The sequence below is a fragment of the Perna viridis genome, chromosome 9 (genome assembly GCF_037379345.1).
Source record: "Perna viridis isolate PV_CMFRI_1.1 ecotype Kerala chromosome 9, ASM3737934v1, whole genome shotgun sequence".
Classification (NCBI taxonomy): Eukaryota; Metazoa; Mollusca; class Bivalvia; order Mytilida; family Mytilidae; genus Perna; species Perna viridis.
The window spans coordinates 30081368-30102590 of NC_142453.1; the positions used below are offsets into that span (position 1 = coordinate 30081368).

The window sequence follows — 21223 nt, forward strand, 5'->3', positions numbered from 1 at the left end:
ACTCTTTGAGCTGTCTTTTGGCAATTAAGAATCACAAACTGAATAACACTCTTCTCTTACAAATTTTATATTTTATATTATATTCATCGACTTTGGGAATTTGATATAGAGATTGTTTTTCTCTGGGTACCCAGTCATGTTGGTATTCAGGGGAATTCAGTTGTAGACAGGGTTGCCAAGAAGGCACTAAATGAAATAATAAAGGACGTTAGTTTGCCATACACCGATTTTAAACCTTTAATAAGGAAATATATTTTAAAGATGTGGCAGGACCGATGGGACGGTCTTGAACACAACAAACTCAATTCCATAAAACCCGATCTAGGCGTTCATCAATCCGGGTCGGGCAATCGCAAAGAGCAAGTGGTCATGACTAGATGCCGCATTGGACATTCTAGATTTACACATGGCCATTTGCTTGTTGGTGATCCTCCACCTGAGTGTATCCCATGTGATTGCCCTTTCTCTATCAAACATGTTCTTCTAGATTGTGTGGATTTTGCCAACACCAGGCAAAATTATTTTGACTGCGCCAATATGTTTGATTTGTTCAAGACCGTTTCATCTAAAAACATTATCGATTTCTTGTGGGACATCGGTTTATTTAATAAAATCTAAATTGGATACCTTCCTTGATTTTTCAATATTTTAAATGTTTTATCGAAGTTATGTTTCTATATGTATTTTATGTCTTAGGTTCACCTTTTATGTACCTTTTTATATGTAAGTAGCTGCTTGTTTTAATTTCATTATTTTATGAAGAGACTTTGATCTTGCTTTTAATATTTCCATTTCATTCAATGTTCTTGCCGTGACATGGCCCTAGTCGCCGAAATGTCATTAAAAGATAACAATCAATCAATCCTTTTTTTTTCATTTCATGCTCATTTCATCATCCGTTTCATGTTCATCGTCTGAATATAGCTGAAATATTGCTACTCGGACGTAAGCAAATCTAGTAGGACCCGTGCACGTCCGGGTGGCAAAAGAATAGGCCTGTCGTGTTGGGAAAGATGTTACGTTCCTCGCACGTTAGAATACCCTGCTGGGTATTTGATAGGAGTAGGAACCTTTGCGCTCCGCCACATAAGGCTAAATTGTCCGACCTTACCCATCCACCCTTTTTGTAGTGACAATCAAAATTTGTCGACCGTATTATCCTTGTGGCCTTTTTTTTTTATATTGCGTCATTTCATGTTCATCGTCTGAAATATTGCTGCTCGGACGTTAAAGACTAACAATCAATCATGCATATAGCATGTTTCAGGAAATGTTCAAATTTGATTTTACCTTTAAAAACCTATACCAGTCAACAAAGATCGGAAAATCGTCATGCCCCATCTGTCCGGTGTCAAAAGAATAGGCCTGCAGCAGTGCCAAGCTTGTCGTAAAAGGCGACTAAATAGTGCTCAGAAATCTAGGCGGGGCCTAGGGGCTGTCCCAAAGACCAACTGGGGTGTGTGCCCCTGGCGTGGTACATGCTGGGGTTGTCAGGCTATAAAGAAAATCTGACCGCAAACCATAGTGGTGCACCGTGTTGGGATAGATGTCACGTTCCTCGCACGTGAAAGAACCCTGCTGTGGTATTCGATTGGAGAAGATTTGTTTGTTTGTTGGGGTATAACGCCCGATCAACAATATTTCAGGTATATTCAGGCGATGAACATGAAATGGATGATAAAATGAACATGAAATGAAAAAGGGAGGGAACACAAGGATGATGGGGTCGACAAATTTTGATTGCCACTGAAAACAGGGAGAGGTGGGTAGGGTCGGGCAATCATCCACTTCATGTTCATTGCCTGAATATAGCTGAAATATTGCTGCTTGGGCGTTAAACCCAAACAAACAAACACGCAATTATTGCTGCTTGGGCATTAAACGCCATTCAAATCAAAACCACATCTAGACAGTAAAAATCCTAGTATCTGACCAAAACTTCAAAAACTCAAGTGTGTGGCCACTAAACACATGGCTAATGGTAATACCTGTGAATATAAAATTTGTTTGGCAAAAAATCCAAACGGTGGTATAGGACATCTGAACTATAAATCATCAACACTATGATTTTAAATTTATTTTAGTTCATTAAACTGCATAACATAGGAATTTCAAATAAATATTTTAATCAGTGATTATAGACAACATTAAATAAAATAATGATAATAATAATACATCACTGAAAAAACAGAAGATGAATTATCATATGGATTTTTATATATTTAACTACTTGCATTGATTATCAGAAAAAAATACGAATTAACAGAACCAAAATTGGATATAAAATAAAATAAATAAAAATAAAGTAACGATTTGTATGTTTTCATGTACCTTATCAAATAACACGATTCATGAGGTACTCTGTAAATTGTGTTACCTTAAAACCTTTTGTTTCAATGTATTATTAGTTTGTGATAAGTTTATATTTTTAAGTCCGTTGTCTAACATTTGTATCGCATCATCGTTAATTTGTTGATTGGTAATTGTCTGTACCACATTAAAAATACGAAAATAAGACCAATTGACTTTCCTTGAAACTGTCAAACGAAAACATTTTGTTGCAGGATGTGTATAGATGTTATAGATTGCGATCAGCCGTGCGTATAAGAAAACATAATGCATCGACATTGATATGCACTAATCGAAATCAGCTGTGCTGAAGGTTTCACGGTAAAATATCCCATCTCGGCATTTGGGATCCACACGACCACAGGCACTCCTAGTCCAAATAATTATGCCGTCCTGGAAAGCTAATTTTTATTTTGCGTGGTCGCCTCCCTTACGTAGTCTAGATAAACATGACGTGCGCTGAGGCATTTTTTTAAATCGGACTTTTATGCCTCTGTAACGGGAGACGACCAAGCAGAATTCATTATTTACACATCAACCTGTCACAACTTTTTTGTTTTGTTTTTTAAGATAGATGAAATCAATCTTCAGTTTACCATTTTTATGTCTTCTGGGCATCAGCTGCAATTTATTTAAAATCATTTCATCAAAAGGGAAAAAGTGGTTTAATGAATGAGTGGTCAGTGACTCGCTTTCCGCTGTATGATAATTTTATTGATAAACTGGCTCAGTTTTTTTGTCTCCTTAATTAAATGTAGCTGTTAAAACACCATCAAAAAGAGGCTGACTATCAATGGTCATTATATATATTATGAGAAAGGCATTTGTCTTTTAAAGTATGTGGGAAGCATTCCCTTGTATGTAGATGAAGTGCATTCATGTCATTTGCCACACCATAAACTAGTACTATCCAATAAAATACATTCTATATCTTAATATGGGCAAAATATACAATATGAATATATAATCAATGTAATCAGTCATCAAGCTGAAGAATTTCATAGCTACAAATGTGACATGGCTAATAAAACTATAAATTTATATGATGGTATCTTTCTACGGAACATATGTTCATTTGAAATGGGCAATATACATGATATAGGAATATGTATTCAACCAGTTACTATATTGTATAAGTTTAAAGAGAAAAATGTAAATTGATCATGTTGATGAAATTGGAATTCCATGCCTCCAACAGATTTCTTGGTGACTAATGTGCAGTCTGTAGGTACAATGTATCACTGACTGATGTGTTATTTCATATCATGACTGATATGTAAATTGATATCAATGGCTGTTGTGTAATTTGGTATCACTGACTGGTGTGTAATTTAATATCAATGACTACTACATTTTGACAGTAGTCAGTTCATAATGAAACTTCTACTGATGTATAATGTACATGTGAATATGGTAACAATGATGAGTCTGAAATACTTCTGCTTTACACTGTTGACATAAAAATAGCACTGACACTGAATATTGAGTGGAGCCAATTTTCTTGTAGGTAGAGGTAGACAAAACCAACTACGTGTACATTTTATGCTTAGCTTTAAACATACTTCGGCAATCTTTATCATGATAATGAAGTTGTTTTCAATAGGGTACTAATGTTTGATTTATAAAATTTTCTCATATTTGTCTTTATTACCAGGGTCCTGTTTGAAAGCAGTAAAGATTTCAATATTCCTCAGCTCTAATGGCTAGCTTGTCAAATCCTAAACCAAGTTCCAACCATCAATAACTATGCTGAACAGATTTAAATATAGGAAGGGAGATAAGTATGAAGATATTGATGGAGATGATAAAATAGATATGGACTTAACTGATCCTGCTATGAAGCAAGCAGCCGGAATAAATGAGAATGCTGAAGATGGTGTGACAAATCTGAAGGAGTTAAGACACAATCTCAGTCCTGTGGAGGAAGATTTGCCATCCAAAGAGTTGGCTGAAGGTGGGTTATACACGAGGAGCAGATATATAAAATTTTAAAAGTTGGGTTTTGACCCAACAATTTATAGAAACGGGGAAGGAGGTTCCAGAATATCATTTGCTATTTGTGTCTTAATTTTGCACAAAATTAGCAAATTTTTCAAACACTAGACAGTAGACGGAAGGTAACAGCCAATGAAGACACTGTAAAACTGTCTACATACATCTACTTATACTGTAAGCTGATACATGTAAAAGAATAACTAGCCAGTTAATTATGCAGTGGTCACATGCCCTCATTCTCCTCTCCCCTTTGAAAGGAGTTAACAATGAAATCTTTGGAAATAACAATTTATTTTCTGAGTTTAGTTCTTTCCTGGTTTTAATTTTGAATATTTTATGAATTGTCCATGTGTCCTTTGAATATTTTTGATGAAGAAAAGACTCTATTGAAACAAATACTGAAAGCTTTAGAAATCTGTTACAAAATATTGCAAAAACATATATGCAGATTTCAGCTTTTTTCTTAACTATATTACATAACCTTGAGCAATATTATACATGTGAAAATTGATTGACATTATTGAACAGATTACTTTCTTCTGACTATGATCTTTTTAATGATCTGTAATGCAAGGTTTATTGATAGATGTGACATATGTCTTTCTGGTGTGAGTGTGTTAAACCTTAGTGTTGTATTAGGTTGTTTATATTCTCATGTAAACAATTTATGGATGTTTACCATGAAATAAAAAGGAATGTGCTTGTAGAATGAGTTTTAATTGTTTCTACTTGCACTGTACTTGTATATTCAAATGGATTAATGTGTGCTTATAGGACATAAAGCTCTATCATGGGTAATGTAGTTATTTTTATAGATAAACACTTTCATTATTTGCCATAAGCCTGAAAATTTCACTACCTGAATTTAGTCATTTCTGGATAATGTGGAATAATTAGACATTCATACTTTTTTATGATTTAGTATAGTTTTATTTACTTCTCAGACAGCTAGATAATTGTGATATCACACCATAGTCATTGAGATTTGAACAAGTGATATAAAAAACGTTTCAATCTGGTTGTCTGTTATATGGTAGTATTACATTGTTTAGAAACATGTGAAAACCTTATTAGTCGTAATTGATTTTGTTTCCCTGTAATCACAGCATGTTGGCATCATAGACACACAATAGCTAGACTTTCTGCTAGGTGGATGCTTAATGTCAAGGGGTCAAATAATTCTGAAAAAAAATGATTTAGGAAAACAGTTTCATTACTCATTGAAATTAAATATTGCAGAATGTCAATTTGGTGAATATTTAATTTCAACACCATTCAAAACTAGTCAAGGTTTGTTTGGTATGATTTTGAAATTAAATAAGTAGATATTCATGAATTTTGATATCAATATGAAACCTATGATTATCTATCATATTCTTGGTTGTTAGTAATTGAGACTATAGGTTTGCTTTCTGACTTCCAGACTTTTAGAAAACACTTGCAAATCAGTGATTTTGTTACCCTTTTATTGCAGCCGAATATCAGCCGTTTCCCCTGGAGACCTTTCCCAAAATGTTGAAAAATATTTTTCCCAAGGGAGGAAAATTCCCAATTGTTGGACATAAGTTTTTGAAAAAAAAACAGGTAAAGCCAGTGAAATGTTCCTTGATAAGTGATTTCTCAGCACTTTGGGGAATGTTTATTTTGGCAAGTCATAACCAAATGAATATTGGGAGTACATATTTGTCAGTTCAGTACCAGTTTTTAATTCTGAATCGGCACATGATACATTTCTGTCCCCTGTACCATATTTTCCCTATGTGTTGAAGTTACGGCAAATATTCCCAAAAATAAAGGATTGGGGCTGCTTTTAAAACAAGAAGTAAAATCACCGCAAATTTTTATTCTTGGTATGTTAGTTTCAATATGGTTGCAAAAACAGTGATTAAGAGAGGTCATGATCTATAGCTCCATTGATGCTGAAAATTCTCCATTAAAGTTACCGGATTTTAAAAAAGAGTGTTGAAAATGATCCATTAAAACATTAAATGTTGGTAAAAAATGCAGAAAATGGCCTGTTTATAAACAAATCCTTAATCTTTGATTCCACCACAATAATTAAAAAAAAAGAAACCGGAGCTTTAGCAACATTAATGTCTGGAATTTTTCTGAACATTGAGATGAGATATTGAAATGATTTTAGTATGAGTTCTGACAATTCATCTAATTGGGTTTGAGGTCAGAGTTAGGATTACTTTTGTTTTGTTGGAACTGATATTTCGTACATTGATAGATAACAGATTGGGTGTTTTTTTCGTTCCAATTAGCAGATATTTTGTTTATAAATGAACTTAAAAAAAGAACTCATGAAAAAACACCTTCTTTGCCAAAAAAAAAAATTTCTGGGTTTCCTTGCTTTATTTGACATTTTCATGAGGACCACTTTTGTCAGGTAATTTTTTTCTATTATCAAATGAATGACGTAATACATTTGTGTATTCAAATTGAAGTTTTGCTTCAATTGGAGAACTTACTGGTATATAGAACTTTGAGTCTTTTCATTAAAGTTAAATGTAGCTTACAGTAAAGCTCCAACTTCTTTTAACATATTAATTTTCCCAGTGTACTAGTAGCTATTTTTCCCAATTTCTGGATAGACAATAAAGCATAAAAAATTGTATTAACTCTTATCACTAAAAAGTGCTTATCATGTTTGTGAGACGATTAAATTGATACTCACGAATACATGTACATGTATTTTCATTTTGACAGAATCCATGAAAATTGTAAAAATTTGTAAAGTGTGAACTATTGTGTTCAATATTATAATAGTCCTTTTTTTACCATCTTCAAGCTTTTATCAAATTTAAATTATCTTTAATTTTGACTAAATTTCATCATGTTTTTTTTTTAGATACCTACACCATTCAACAAGCTATAGACAACATAGGATTTGGTAAATTCCAGATAAAACTGTCCATCCTCACAGGTTTTGCATGGGTATGTAAATACTAATGAAAACAGCACTGTCTTATTTTATTTCAAAACTTCTTTGATCCAAGGATTTCTCTCAAGGGATATCCTTATCCAAGAAATATCCTTCTCCAAGGGATATCCTTATCCAAGAAATATCCTTCTCCCAAGGGATATCCTTATCCTAGGAATATCCTTCTCCCAAAGGATATCCTTATCCAACTACAATGGTGAAAATTACAGTGATATTTTATGCTTAGACCAATATATACCCTTATAATGTCCAGTGAATATCAAATTGGCTTCAAGACAATATTAACTGGGAAATATTCATGTCTGTTTTATTTTCATAGCGAGAAAAATGTATAAGGATATTTGTATTTGATCACATGTGTACAGAACATGATCAGTTTCATCACATGTGCTTGTATCGTGTATTATTACATGTGTTAAAGTTTTAGGTCACTGACTTAAGATAGACCTGTAATGTGAAAGATGAGTGATTAGAACAACCACAACCACTAAAAAAATTTAGAAAAATACATGTGCTACATTTTTTGTTCTTATTAGTACATATTTACAAAGTCAGTTCTGTTGACAAGTAGAATTCATCAAGATAATAAATAAATATTTAAAATAATGGTTATTTGAAATAAAATAAATCTTATACCCCTCTTGAAGAGTGGTTGGTATATTGAAATCATCTTGTCTAAATTTCATTTAAATTATTTGACTCACCATGGATGGATCGATTACTGTACAAATTTGGTTTTTGGCTCAATACAGATTGGGGTGTACATTGTCAGCAATTTGGTCCCTGTCCAAATCAACTTCCTGTTTGATTTCCAGTGGAGGTATACCTAACATATCTAATTTCTGTGTGTAAACAAATTATGTTTATAATGTTTTTTATGTTGATAATGAAGTGTAAATCCCTGCTTTTTACAGATGGCTGATGCTATGGAGATGATGATCCTGGCCATTTTGTCTCCAGCATTGCATTGTGAATGGCAACTGAAAGGATGGCAGCAAGCCCTTATTACCACTGTAAGATTTCTCTCCCTTACTATATTGTGGAATGGATTGTTGTAATGTATCTCTATGTACAGCTTTTAAATTTTAATATGGAGTAGGCATTGCTTATATCAGGGAGCACCTTGAGCTTTACCATACTTTTACTGTCTGTGTGAGACTTGTGAGAATAATAAAGGACATTAAAACTCCTTTGGCACTCAGGGGTGGGGTTTGATGAGAATTTATGTTTCGCAATTGCAATATGATTTTATCTTTATTTATATTTCAGCAGCAAGGGAAATCAATATATTTATTTGAAAATCTTCCTTGTTAAATAATGGTGGAAATTTTTTTTTTCAATGTATGAGTAAAAAAAATGTTTTTTTTCGCAAAATTTGAAATTTATTATTTTTTTTTTTTTTTAAATCCCAGCCTTCAGTACCCCTTTTTCCTCACTTTCAAAATGGTTGATGACTTTGTAGCACTTACCCATACTTTAAATGTATCTTTAGCATTATCCTTCCCAGTTTTAGTGGGTCTGATTAATTTGTACAGGTTCCGAAAATATTACAGTTCTCCATGGATGGTAGTAATATTTTATCTATACATGTATCATGTGACATGAACAAATGTCAGATGCAACTGACAGCTGTAAATTCAAGGAAAGAAAACGATTGCCTTTTCTATCTTAGAAAAGTTATGCTTCGATTTTGATAATACAATCAGTTATATTTTTTACAAAGCGGTTAGGTTTTTGACAACAGAAACAGTGGAACAGCGAAGATAAATGTATGTACATACAAGTTTTTCCTGAACTTTTAAAAAAACACATCAAATTCACATCATTTAAGAAGTGAAAAAGTAAGGAAAGACTCAAAAACTATTAGAAAATATGAAGTTATTTTTACTGAAATGTAATCTTAACCTATTTATTTTTATTTGTTTGATTTAAGGAACAGTGAATTTTCTCTGTAACCTGCATAAGGACTGTGTCTGTTTGTTACTTCCATGACATGACTATTTTTTCAATAGTATTTTAGGGAACCTTAAGGAAAATTAATATAGTATGTGTAATAACCGTAGAGTTCACATCACTGTCTGTCTGTCCGTCACGCAACAATTTCCATATTATAACTTGAGAACGGATAAATAGTTTTTTTCAAAAACTTTGTACAATTGCTGAGTACCATAGAACACAGGGTAAGTTCAATTTGCAGCAAAATCCAAGATGTAGATTATGAGTTAAGCCTTTTTGAACACTTAGCCATCCCTTTTTTTTACCATAACGTGGCAGGGTATCACTTAATGTTCTGTTAATCCCCTAGGTTTTGATTTGTTTTAATAAAGTTTTGGTATTTTTTTACAAATCATTCATATAATCATTGTCACATATGCTCGTTGTGTGTGATGTTACACACCAAGATAACATGATGTAAGAAAACATTTTATTGAATTTCACACAATTTTATTCAAGAAAGCAATTATTCCCTGCATAAATTTTAAACCCCATGTCGACTCAAAATAAAACTTATTTATTTATATATTTACCCCACTTTTAAAAAAAGCAATTAGTTTCCTGATTCTCTTCAACATCCCAGGGCTATTCATTCTTAACAATACTGCATTGTTTCTCTAAATATGTATGGATATATCTGTACTGTGTTGATGATGGTTAGTATATGTTCTGTATTCTCTGTTCTGTTTTATAGGTAGTGTTTGCAGGTATGATGTGTAGCTCCAGTCTATGGGGCAGTATATCTGACAAGTATGGTAGGAAAGCTGTAAGTATTCAATAATAGTTTTGTCCTACATGAAGAAAGAATTGTACCCTCTTCTTTTTCATGTTCTTATGCCCCAGATCCAAAGGGGGTGTACTGTTTAATTCCTTCCTTTTAGTCTGTCAATCACACTTTTATTGTAGCAGTTTCTTCCACAACTACTTGTTACAGCCACATGATATTTTGACACAAACTTCGTTAGGTTTTATTTGATTTCAGTTTGAATGACAATTTCATATTTGACAACTTGATATATACATGTACACATGTATTTCAATTGTTGACTAAAGTTGAGGTGTGGGGTATCACCAGTGGGTATTTGCTCATAGATCAGGTTTAATTGTGATTTAGTATGAACATGTTAAGTATTTTGGAACATTTTTTTTGGGGACGATTTAGTGTATATTTGAAAATACTGTAAATCACATCAATCAAGCTTGAATATTTGATTAGTCTTTCATAGTTTGTGTTGAGAATATTTTAATGAAGAGGAGATGTCATCATGAAACTTAATACATACATATGTAAACTGTAAGTGATTTTTTTGGAAATTCATACAATTTAAAGGGTCTGTTTTGAACATGTCAAGAATGACAGTCAGGACGGTAGTATCATGTCTAACTGTATATTTTTTGTAGCTTGGAAAAATACTTATTTCCAACATACATTAGATAAATATGAGTTTTGTTTATTTACATGTATTAGTTCACAAATTGTGAAAAGAATTGAAGTTTGAAAATTTAAGTCAACATTTTTTATTATAATTGTGTGCCAAAAATTGTAGTGGAAATATTAAATTGGGTGCATCTTTTGCTACTGAAAATACTTATACCTGTAACATGATCTGAAGAACAACTGAAAATAACAGGATTTATCTTTGGCAAAATAAAAAGAGGCATCATCTGAACATTTTGAACTCTACCCAGAAAAAAATTGCTTATATAAATTCAACTTCATTTGAAAAATTCTTTGCTTGTATATAAAGGAGCACACATTCATATATCATTAAATTAACTATTGGCCAATGGTTAAATGTGAAGCACTGTAAATAAAGTTTTCTTTTTCATTTTTATTTGAACATTTTATTTGGGTCTACAAATATTCAGAAAAGAACTGTTTTAGTATTTCAAATATCTTCACATTTTTTTTAGGAACTGATCCTATGCTCTGTATTTACCTGTTACTTTGGTATTCTAAGTGCATTTTCACCAAACTATACTTGGCTATTGATATTACGTGGACTGGTTGGTTTTGGTATTGGTGGAGCTCCTCAGTCGTTAGTAATAACTATATAGTGTGAAGCATTGTTTCTTGATCAATTTAATTGTTCCTTTTAACTTGCTTCAAATTTAAGGTAGACCTAGGGTAAGGGACACATCTCTTAAAAATCACTTGAAGGTTTGTATTCAGCATTGTATATCAATCTCCTGTAAGCGTCTAAGTAACTTCGTTTGATTTTATTCTGCTTCAAATAAAAGCTTGAGAGGCTTTGGTGAAATTGAATATAGTACAAATACATTACTGATTTCAACAGTTATGTCCCTTACCCTAGGTCTACCTCCTTAAGCAGTTACTGATTATTTACATATTATGTCAAATACTGTAAACATGTTTTATTTTTGCTAACTTTGTGATGGACAGAAAACTGTTAAAATTTTTACCTGCAAAAATGACTCCAAATACTATGTAATGCTGATCATTTTTTTGAAACTACAAACGTTTATATCTGTAAATTTGTTTAATTGACAGAAACAGGGAACATTAGCAATTGTGAAAATTAAAACATTTACAGTAGTCATAGGTACATTTTTGTATGATTTTATTAAATGGCAAATAGGGACACAAAAGTAAGCTCGATTTTTTTATTTTTTTTCCTAAAAAGAACAAATGATACAAAAGAACAATAGGTTATCATATTTTAAATCGATTCAATAATGACTATATTTAACACATAAACATGTACTTGTGCAACAGCATGTCTGAATGAACATTTGTCATTTTAATTAACATTTTATTTAGTTATATTTACTGTATTGAAATGATTTTAGTTTGTCACACCATTTCAACATTTGTTAAAGATTTATGATGTGTTTAATGTATTCTACAGATAGTAACACTTGTTGAGCAATAAGCAATTATCTCCTGCTTTGTGAAAATCAATCCAAAATTGATCCTCTTACAAGTCTCGTTTTATTTTTATTTTCAGAGTAACATTGTATGCAGAATTTTTACCATCAGCATCCAGAGCTACATGTGTTGTGATGATAGAGGTATATACAATGGGTAATAAGGGCTTAGCCACTAGATTTGGGCTGCCCTATATTAATCACTGTCTGTCCGTCTATTACAAATCGTGTTTGAGCTGGAACTTTTTTGTCTTTCGATGTAGGCTTTTCATATTTGGCATGTAGGTAGTTCATCTAAAGTAGATATGTTGCATACCATGGATATTGACCTATGACCTTGAACATTGACATTGGTTTTTTTTTCAGTGACAAACTCATGTCCTGGCTGTAACTTTTTTAGTCTTTCAATAACCTTGAACCTTGACCTCAAGGTCAAATTTGTTTTTTTTTGTGACAAACTTGTGTCCAGGCTGTAACTTTTTTGTCTTTCTATGTTGGCTTTTGATATTTGGCATGTGGATTGAATGCCTGAAGATGATGTGTTGCATTCCATGTTAACAATCACAATTCAGAATTTTATGAATGGTGTTCATATAAGATGAATAATACGGACAAAAAATATGGTTTGTCAAAAAGTAGCATTAATATGTTAGTAAAAGTTAAGCTGAAGTACCAGTTTATTTTTTTATTATTCCATTTTTTACCAATTATTAATCACCTAAAACATTATTGTAAATGACAGTTGAACAATTTTAACTTTCAATAGATATCATTGTACTTACAACCCAATATCATGAAAATGAAAATAAAGACATGCCATTTTTTTTTAAAATATATAATCGAGAAAACATGAGCATAAAAGTTTCAGTTTAAAACTATTCCAGCATTTAAATAAGAGTGTGAAGCTTCCAGGAATGTTTTAAGGAAGTAGACAAATCAGTTTTGAATATTGAATTAATTCAGGAAAGCAAATAATATATGTCATAGCCATGCTTCTGGTACCACTGACTTAATTTCAGGAAAAATCACTCCTGGATTCTGCTTTGAAAATTGCTTCCCTTTAAGATTATATGTGTAACTATGCTTGCCTTTAAATGACTCTGAATAGATCTCTGTGTCGTATGACTAGTACTTACTAACATTGGAAATTGATGGAATACTATTATTTTTAGCTACTTTGCATGGTTTGTGTGATGAATGCTTGTTTCAATGAGCTTTTTCTTCAAATGTTGTTCACAGAATGCACACTGTTCTTTCAGATTTTTTGGGCTATAGGGGCATGTTTTGAGGTACTACTAGCTCTAGCTGTGATGCCAACTTTAGGATGGAAGTATTTGCTAGGGTTATCTGCCCTTCCCTTGCTGCTCTTTACTGCCTGTTGTTTTGTAAGTTTAATAATGTATATTTGAACTGTTGCATTACATGTGATACTTTATATACATATATATGATTAATATTTTAATGGTACTGTACAGAAGTTGGCAGGTGAAACAAAGCTTGAGTCAGGTGTTTACAGAACTGTCCAACAGTATATGAAAGCAAAAATGGTTGTTCAACATTATTTTATCAGTTTGTCGTAGCTACAGAAGGCAGTTGATTGTATTGATGTTAATTTTGTTTTTCATAATTTTCCAGATAATTGTTTTAGTTTGTTTTGACTTTGTATCAACTCTGAAAAAATTGGAGGCAAGCATAAATTCCTTTTTTGCAGCAGTTATTCAGTTGGTAGTAATGACCATATGTTTTGTAAATTTAACCTAACACTAAATCAGCTTCATGACAACTTCTGAAATCTTGGTATACGATGGTGGTATTGCAATGTCATGCATTAAGTAGGATTGTTAAATCAATTTGATATTTAAGAACTCAGAGCTATGATAAATATAGTTCTGATTAAGTTTTTATTTTTGTCCCATTCAGTGGTTGCCAGAGAGTGCTAGATATGACATGACAAGAGGGAACTCAGAGAAAGCCTTGGCTACTTTACAGAGAATAGCTAAAGAGAATGGTAAACCAATGCCCTTAGGGAAACTAGTGGAACCTAGTGGTAAAGTATGTATTGTTGGTCTATATAGATTGATATTACATATGATGTAACAGTCTTCTTTGTTCATTGGTTATTATGATCACATGATGGAGAGAATATTCCACGTAAATGAAGCCTTGTTTCTATTATTAAATATATTGATGCTATGTTTCTATTTATATGTATTTTGACGCTATACTTCTAAATTTAGATCCAGATATAAACAGTTCATTTCGTAATTACTCTCAGCTAATCATGGCGTAAAATTACAACACTTAAGTCCATATCCAAAATATATTATTTACATATGTAATTTATAATTAAGGACTTTCACTCAGTCAATATGTTATATATGGACCTGTTAGATTATATTGACCAAGGACAATGGACAGTGTCCTCGGTCAATATAATCTGAACAGGTCCATATATAACATATTGACTTCATTAAAAGTCCACAATTGATAAAATCATGTGGAATATCTCAACAGATTCTCACATGCTTGTTGAGATATTAATATGATATATCAGTATCAAAATCAAAAGTAATCACTCTGTTTATCAATTATCCAATTATAAATTACTCTGTTTATCAATTATCGAATTATAAATTACTCTGTTTATCAATTATCCAATTATAAATTACTCTGTTTATCAATTATCCAATTATAAATTACTCTGTTTATCAATTATCTAATTATAAATTACTCTATTTATCAATTATCCAATTATAAATTACTCTGTTTATCAATTATCCTATTATAAATTACTTTGTTTATCAATTATCTAATTATAAATTATTCTGTTTGTCAATTAACCAATTATAAATTTTTAATAATTTTAGTTCGCTTTTATTTAATTTTTTTTTTTGACTAATATATTCAAGAAAAAAATCTAGTTGTGCGTTTGCACAGAGGGAGAGACATATTTGAATGACAGATATTTTTGAATATCTTGTCAAGCACAAGAGATAGAGTAATCATTGTTAACAAGATCAAGGGAAAAGTACAAATTACAGAGAAATGTTTATTTACACCCTTATCTTCATTAATTAGAAATCTTTTTCACGATTATATCTTAACCATTTAAACCTAGCAAATTCAATATGGAGTAGATTTTTCTTACTATTTGTCAGTTTAAATACAGGAAATGTGGACATTTTCTCTAGGAATAATTTTCGAAACACAAGCTACTACATTCACAACATTTGCCATGATATGCTTAATATTGTAGATTACGACAACCATTGTCTTATTTTTAGCTCACCTTGCCAAAGGCCATGTGAGCTATTGCCATCACTTCCATTGTTGTCGTTAACAATTTCTTAATATATCTTCTCCTTTGAAAGTACTGAATAGATTTGCATGAAACTTACAATAATTGTTCCTTAGAGTATCCTGCACAAAATGATTGTTTGGATTTTTGATCGGTTAAAAAACATGGCTGTCATTACTAAAAATAGAACATAAGGGTCAGACAACAGATTTTTGCATATATCTCCAAAACCGTTTAGCCAAATTTTGACATGGATAGAAGTATTCAGCATGATGAGATCTATCTCTGGTCAACATTTGGTGAAAATCTGTTGACCGATGTTGGAGTTATTGCCATTTTTGGATGTTTTTTGCTGTTTTTGATGTTATTACTTTCAAAAATCTTCTCCTCAATAACTACTGTACAGAATTCAATGAAAGTTGGTATTTTTGTTTTCTAAGGTATCCTAAACAAAATGAATGTTTGGATTTTTAACCAATTAGAAAACATGGCTGTTGTTACTAAAATTAGAACATAGGGGTAAGGCAGTAGTTTTGTGCATATATCTCCAAAACCTTTAGGTTTAGCTAATATCTTTCATTTGCTGAATTGATCCTTATTATAAGGCCTACAAAAGTCTCTGAGGGATCAAAGTTTTCAGAAGACTTCATGTAAGAGTAATTGCCCTTGAGAAGAGAAAAATGAAAAAAATATGTTTTTAGCAGTTTTCAGCCAATATCTTGAAAACTATAATAGTTAGAATGAAACTTTTAGTTGATGAAATGATCCTTATGATAAGTTCTACCAAAGTCTTCTGGGGTGAGTCAGAATTGTCAGACCACTCCTTGTGAGAGTTATTGCCCTTGAAAGGCAAAAATTTAACCAGGTGAGCGATTCAGGCTCCTGGGAGCCTCTTGTTACTCTGTTTAGACGTGTCAACATTTTTTGGTAATTTGTAGGCAACAAACAGAGGTAGCCTAAAAGAACTATTTGTTCCAGAATACCGAAAAACCACAATATTTTTATGGATCATATGGTAAGATAAGATTACAACTGTCATTTGTTGGTTTGTACATTATTAAGTGTGTTTATATACTTTAGGTGAAGTTGACCTTGTTTTCCTTCTATGGAAAGTTATTTACATTTCTAATATGACGTCTTCATTTCATCAAACAATTTATGTCGGTACCACCCCACCTTTAGCACCTGCGCACTTTCGCTATAGCTTCCAGACAAAACACTCATTTAAAAACGTTTACGCGATGATTTAATAACTGAGAGGTTATCTAATTCTATACTGATACTGATACTAATTCAGTAGATGGTTTACTTGGATATGTGGCTTATTTCTTAATTATTCCAACTTCCATACGGGGGAGGTTAAATGGAACAGCCGTTATTTTGGCTAAGCCTAGGGAAATTTTTGTCACAAAAATTACCGTATTTGTCATATTAGATAAGAAATTATTCCTTCCGAATGTAGATTTATGCTCATTTTAACATAGGTTTGGCATTTATATTCTCATTCAACAGCTCAATGTTAAATAATCGAATATAAATGCCATACCCCTGTTAAAAATGAGTAAATCTACCCTGTCCATGAATTATTTCTTAAGTAGCATGTATACTTTTCGATACCTTTCCATCAAGAGTCGAAAATTTCAGAAATTTTACAGAATGAGAAATGTGTTTTTAATTACAGGTTAGTGTCAGCATTTTCCTACTATGGTATTGTGTTAATGACTACAGAGTTATTTGAGATATCTGATGGTTGCCACGGTAAGTAATTGTTCCCATTTGTATGATGTTAGTATTGTGTAAATGTTTTTTTTTAATGTCAGTATATTCGTTTGTATTTCCGAATTATTAACTTTTACTATATTTATCAAATTGGAAATGGTTAAGGGGAATTTTTGGATAAATTAATCAGACATTTGAGCACCAGTGCTTTTCTGAAATTGGGATGCATTCCTGATTTTTGTCTGCTTCCCAAGCTGTGAAAGCAGGTTTAGTAGCAGCTCCGCTCAATCTGATTGCCTGTCTGTCCGTCATTTTAGAGGGTTTCTACTTTATGAAATCTGTAACATAAAAACTATCGAAAAAATATTATTCACAGTGTTGAAATACATATTGAAAATGTGCAGCCCTATCACTGAAATTTTTCAAATGTTTTCAAAATCTTTCTGGATTTGTTCAGAATTTTTTCAATAGAATGTTAGAGAAATTAGGTTTTTTGGCAGAGTTATCTGCCCTTGAAATGTTCATTTTCAGTGCATTTCAATGAAATTTTAACTCAATTTTCCAAAATGACATGGAAAATCTTGTCTTTTTCCTTGATTCTGATGGTGCAAATAGTCAAATTAAATTTTCATAATGGTGGGGTTTTCATACCATGTTTCACTCACTGCCTGATTCTTACAGAGACTAACACTTAATTACTAGAACTCATTACAGATGTTTAACTGGTATTATATATTTATTGTTTATACTGTAATAGGATCTGCTGGTAAGAGATTTATTTAATTTACTTATTTTTAGAAGCAGTATTTTATACTTATTTCCATGATTCTTTTCTCAATCCTTCATTTTTGGTACATTGGCTTTGGCAGGTTAATATTAGTTCAAGACCATACAAGTGTTTGAACCAAATGCGTTGGGTCCAGAGTCAGGACCATATGCATATTTTTCTCAAACACCTGCTTAGTGGACCCTCCTTGCATGTTTGTGGTCTAGGTAATCAACCAAGTGGGGACATCATTGTCATCAAATGATACCAAATATCTTAACATTTTCTATTATTTAAGCATCTGAATTTTGATTATATTAGCTGTAAAAGATCAGGGAATCAAAAATAAACTTAAAAAACTGGAATGAAATCTGATAATACATGTATATTTGAAATGAATTTTTTTCACAAGCATACAACTGAATATTCAGTGAATTTTCAATTCTATTTCTTGTCATTATTGAATTTCACAAAACTTGGTATGTAGTATGTACTTATAGTACACAGTATGTAGTAGTGAATATTACCCTTGAAATTTTAATCTCTCTAATTTTGTGGGAGTTAGCCCCTTCGAACTTAGTTTACATTTATAAGTAAATGACTGGAGCATTTTGTCATTGCAACTTCTCTCAAACAAATGAACAGAATTTAAACTAACTTACTATTTAGTAAGGACACAATAAGTAGTTGTGCATATTACAGGATATTTTTTGTTCCCTTAAATTTTGTGGGTTTTATGTCCCTTGCATATTTTATTTCTATAGGTTGTGGGACAATCTTTTTTTCAGCTTGTGAAGTAGTGATATATAGAAAAAACAACGATAGCAAGTTGAAGGAAATTTCATACATCAAGAGAAATAAGTTTTTATAGTTTTAATATCAAGGCTTACAGAGATATAAAAACTATAAAAATTTATTAACCAAGATGTGAGACATTTCATAACTGACAAGCTTAAGTTGTCGATTCTGTTTCTTTTAATTTTTCAGAATGAAAACTTAGGTGTAATGGCCAAAATTATAGCTATTGTATATATATGACATCAACAGTGGTACAGTGATATTCTATAGACAATGTGATACAATCATACAACAAACAATTGTCCCTTTCGATTTTGGCCCATCAGCACCTGAGAACTCGAATCTCTCTGAAGACAATAACTATTTTTGTTTCATCTGTGAGGTGGTGTGAAAATCTATTTAAAATTAGTGTTGAAATTTGAAATTCTTTTGTCCTAGTTGTTTGGCCTTCCTACAATTTGATAACAAGGTTCAAAACCTAAACATGAAGTTTGGTATTGATTTTTGGGATTATAGACCAAAAAAGGGCAAAAAACAATTTAATTAAGAACTTCAGTGAAAGCATATGGAGGTATTGTTCCCCTATATTTTATACCTCAGAGGTCAGACTCGGATTGATTTGGAGGTAAAAGACACAAGGTCAAAGTAATAAGGGGCCAAAAACTGTCTTTGTGTCTGGATTCTTACTTAACTATTAGTACAGGTAAATGGATCTCTGAAATAATATCACAAGATTAATTTCAGGCGTTTTGACTAGTATCAATTAGGAGTAAGGGACACAAAAAGGCCAGAAATATGCAGTTTCCTGATCACTGCTGATGTCCAGACAATAACTTTAATAAACGAGAACTTGTCTCTAGTTTTATGGTCGTCATCATGAACTCCTGGATCGCTACAGTGTATCCATCTGTGCCATGAAAACTGATTTGTTTAACGTGTCATAGTTTTCCTTTCCTCTTTCGTCTACCCCGGACTTGACTTTTTATGAACAACTTGGCAGGTGTTTCCAGAAAAGCAGAGGACACTTACACTACCGATGCACCTCGTTCATGCTCCCAGTTTTTAGTGGAGTTCGAGTTGCTCATTTGCTTTTGTTACTTTGTATGTATGATTTTAGTTACTTTACGTTCTTTGTTTGGTATGTCTGTTTTCCATGTCTGGTCTTTGTCCCTGGATTACATTCTTTTGATTACCACTATAACCTTGGTTCCCGTGATTACTCTTTTAAATTGTACTACAAGGTGCCAAACCACAAAAAAGAAGACTAGTGGAAAATCATTTTCTTGATATCAAGACATAAACTTAGTAATTAGTATATAATTTATTTCTTATAAACTATATCATGATGTTCCATACCAACAAAGAAAGGATGGGATTTATTTTTTAGGTTGTGACTGGAATCATTTAGGAATTAGTAGCCAAAAAGGGGCAACTTTCATTCTGGTCAAATTTTTATCATGTGTCAAATGTCAAATTGTAATTCAAAGCTGTACCATAGCCCATAGACTCAATACATGCCCCACTTGTTCAGGATTTGACCTGTAAGTTTGTATCAAGCTGCCCCTTGTGAATATTTTACTGGCACAACATAAGATTCAGGATAAAAATGCTCACAATAATTTTCAAAATATGTAGGATGAGGAAGAAGAGGCTCATTTTTTATCAGAAATTCTTGTTTGTAATCAGTTGAATCTGATATTTACAAGTTTTGGTTAAGGTTTAGTCAAAACAAATATTAGGATGTGCCAAAATCTCAGGGCTCTGATTTTTGCGATGATTAGGCTTGGACTATTTTTTGGGGTCAGATGTTTTGGGTTGCAATTAAAAATTCTGGAAACTTTGAAACTTTGTATGCATATGATTTTTCTATGTACTTCAAGGGATGAAAAATTATTTTCAATTTTTTTCTAGAATTTTTAAGGGCTTATATCGTAAACCGGGTATTTTAGGGTACATTTTCAAAATTAAGTATGTGTATTTCATTTATTTACTATTATGTCTCCCCCACTTAAGTGGAGAGACATATTGTTTTTAGCTTGTCTGTCTGTCTGTGTGTCTGTCATAAAGTTTGTCAGGGCAACAACTCCTCTCAAACTACTGAAAATAATTTAACAAAACTTGATATGAAGCAAGAACATCATATTTAGTTGTGCATATTACCAGGAAATTTTGTTCCCTTTTTTGGTAGAAGTTATACCCCTTTGAACTTAGAAATTTGCCAAAAATCCTCATAGTTACTAATGTGCCTTAATTTGCCAAAAATCTTCATAATTACCTTGTCAGTGAAACTCCTCTGAAACTGTTCAGCTGAAATGAAATGAAACTTGGTGTGTTGAAAGAACATCATATGTAGTTGTGTATATTACCTGGAAATTTTGATCCCCTAATTTTTGTAGGAATTATGCCCTTTAAACACAGAAATTTGCCAAAAAAACCTCATAAATTACCTTGTCAGCACTATTGTACA

General features: G+C 32.1%; 1 protein-coding gene across 4 annotated transcripts in view; it reads left to right on the forward strand.

Moving 5' to 3' along the window:
- Positions 1–2490: 2490 nt before the first annotated feature.
- The window catches only part of LOC148607737 (synaptic vesicle 2-related protein-like), a 28373-nt gene continuing 9640 nt past the window's right edge, over positions 2491–21223 (forward strand). The window contains exons 1-11 of one of the 4 annotated variants that reach the window (XM_088547037.1): positions 2491–2597; positions 4004–4303; positions 7199–7284; positions 8206–8304; positions 9981–10052; positions 11201–11325; positions 12256–12319; positions 13435–13560; positions 14096–14227; positions 16412–16488; positions 17155–17231. In XM_088547037.1, coding sequence (XP_088403163.1) covers positions 4096–4303; positions 7199–7284; positions 8206–8304; positions 9981–10052; positions 11201–11325; positions 12256–12319; positions 13435–13560; positions 14096–14227; positions 16412–16488; positions 17155–17231 — 1066 coding nt within the window. In that variant the 5' untranslated portion in view covers positions 2491–2597; positions 4004–4095. Of the gene's footprint in view, positions 2671–4003; positions 4304–4956; positions 5139–7198; positions 7285–8205; positions 8305–9980; positions 10053–11200; positions 11326–12255; positions 12320–13434; positions 13561–14095; positions 14228–16411; positions 16489–17154; positions 17232–21223 lie in introns of those variants that run through there. The other 3 variants (XM_088547036.1, XM_088547038.1, XM_088547039.1) reach the window with 3 other exon arrangements.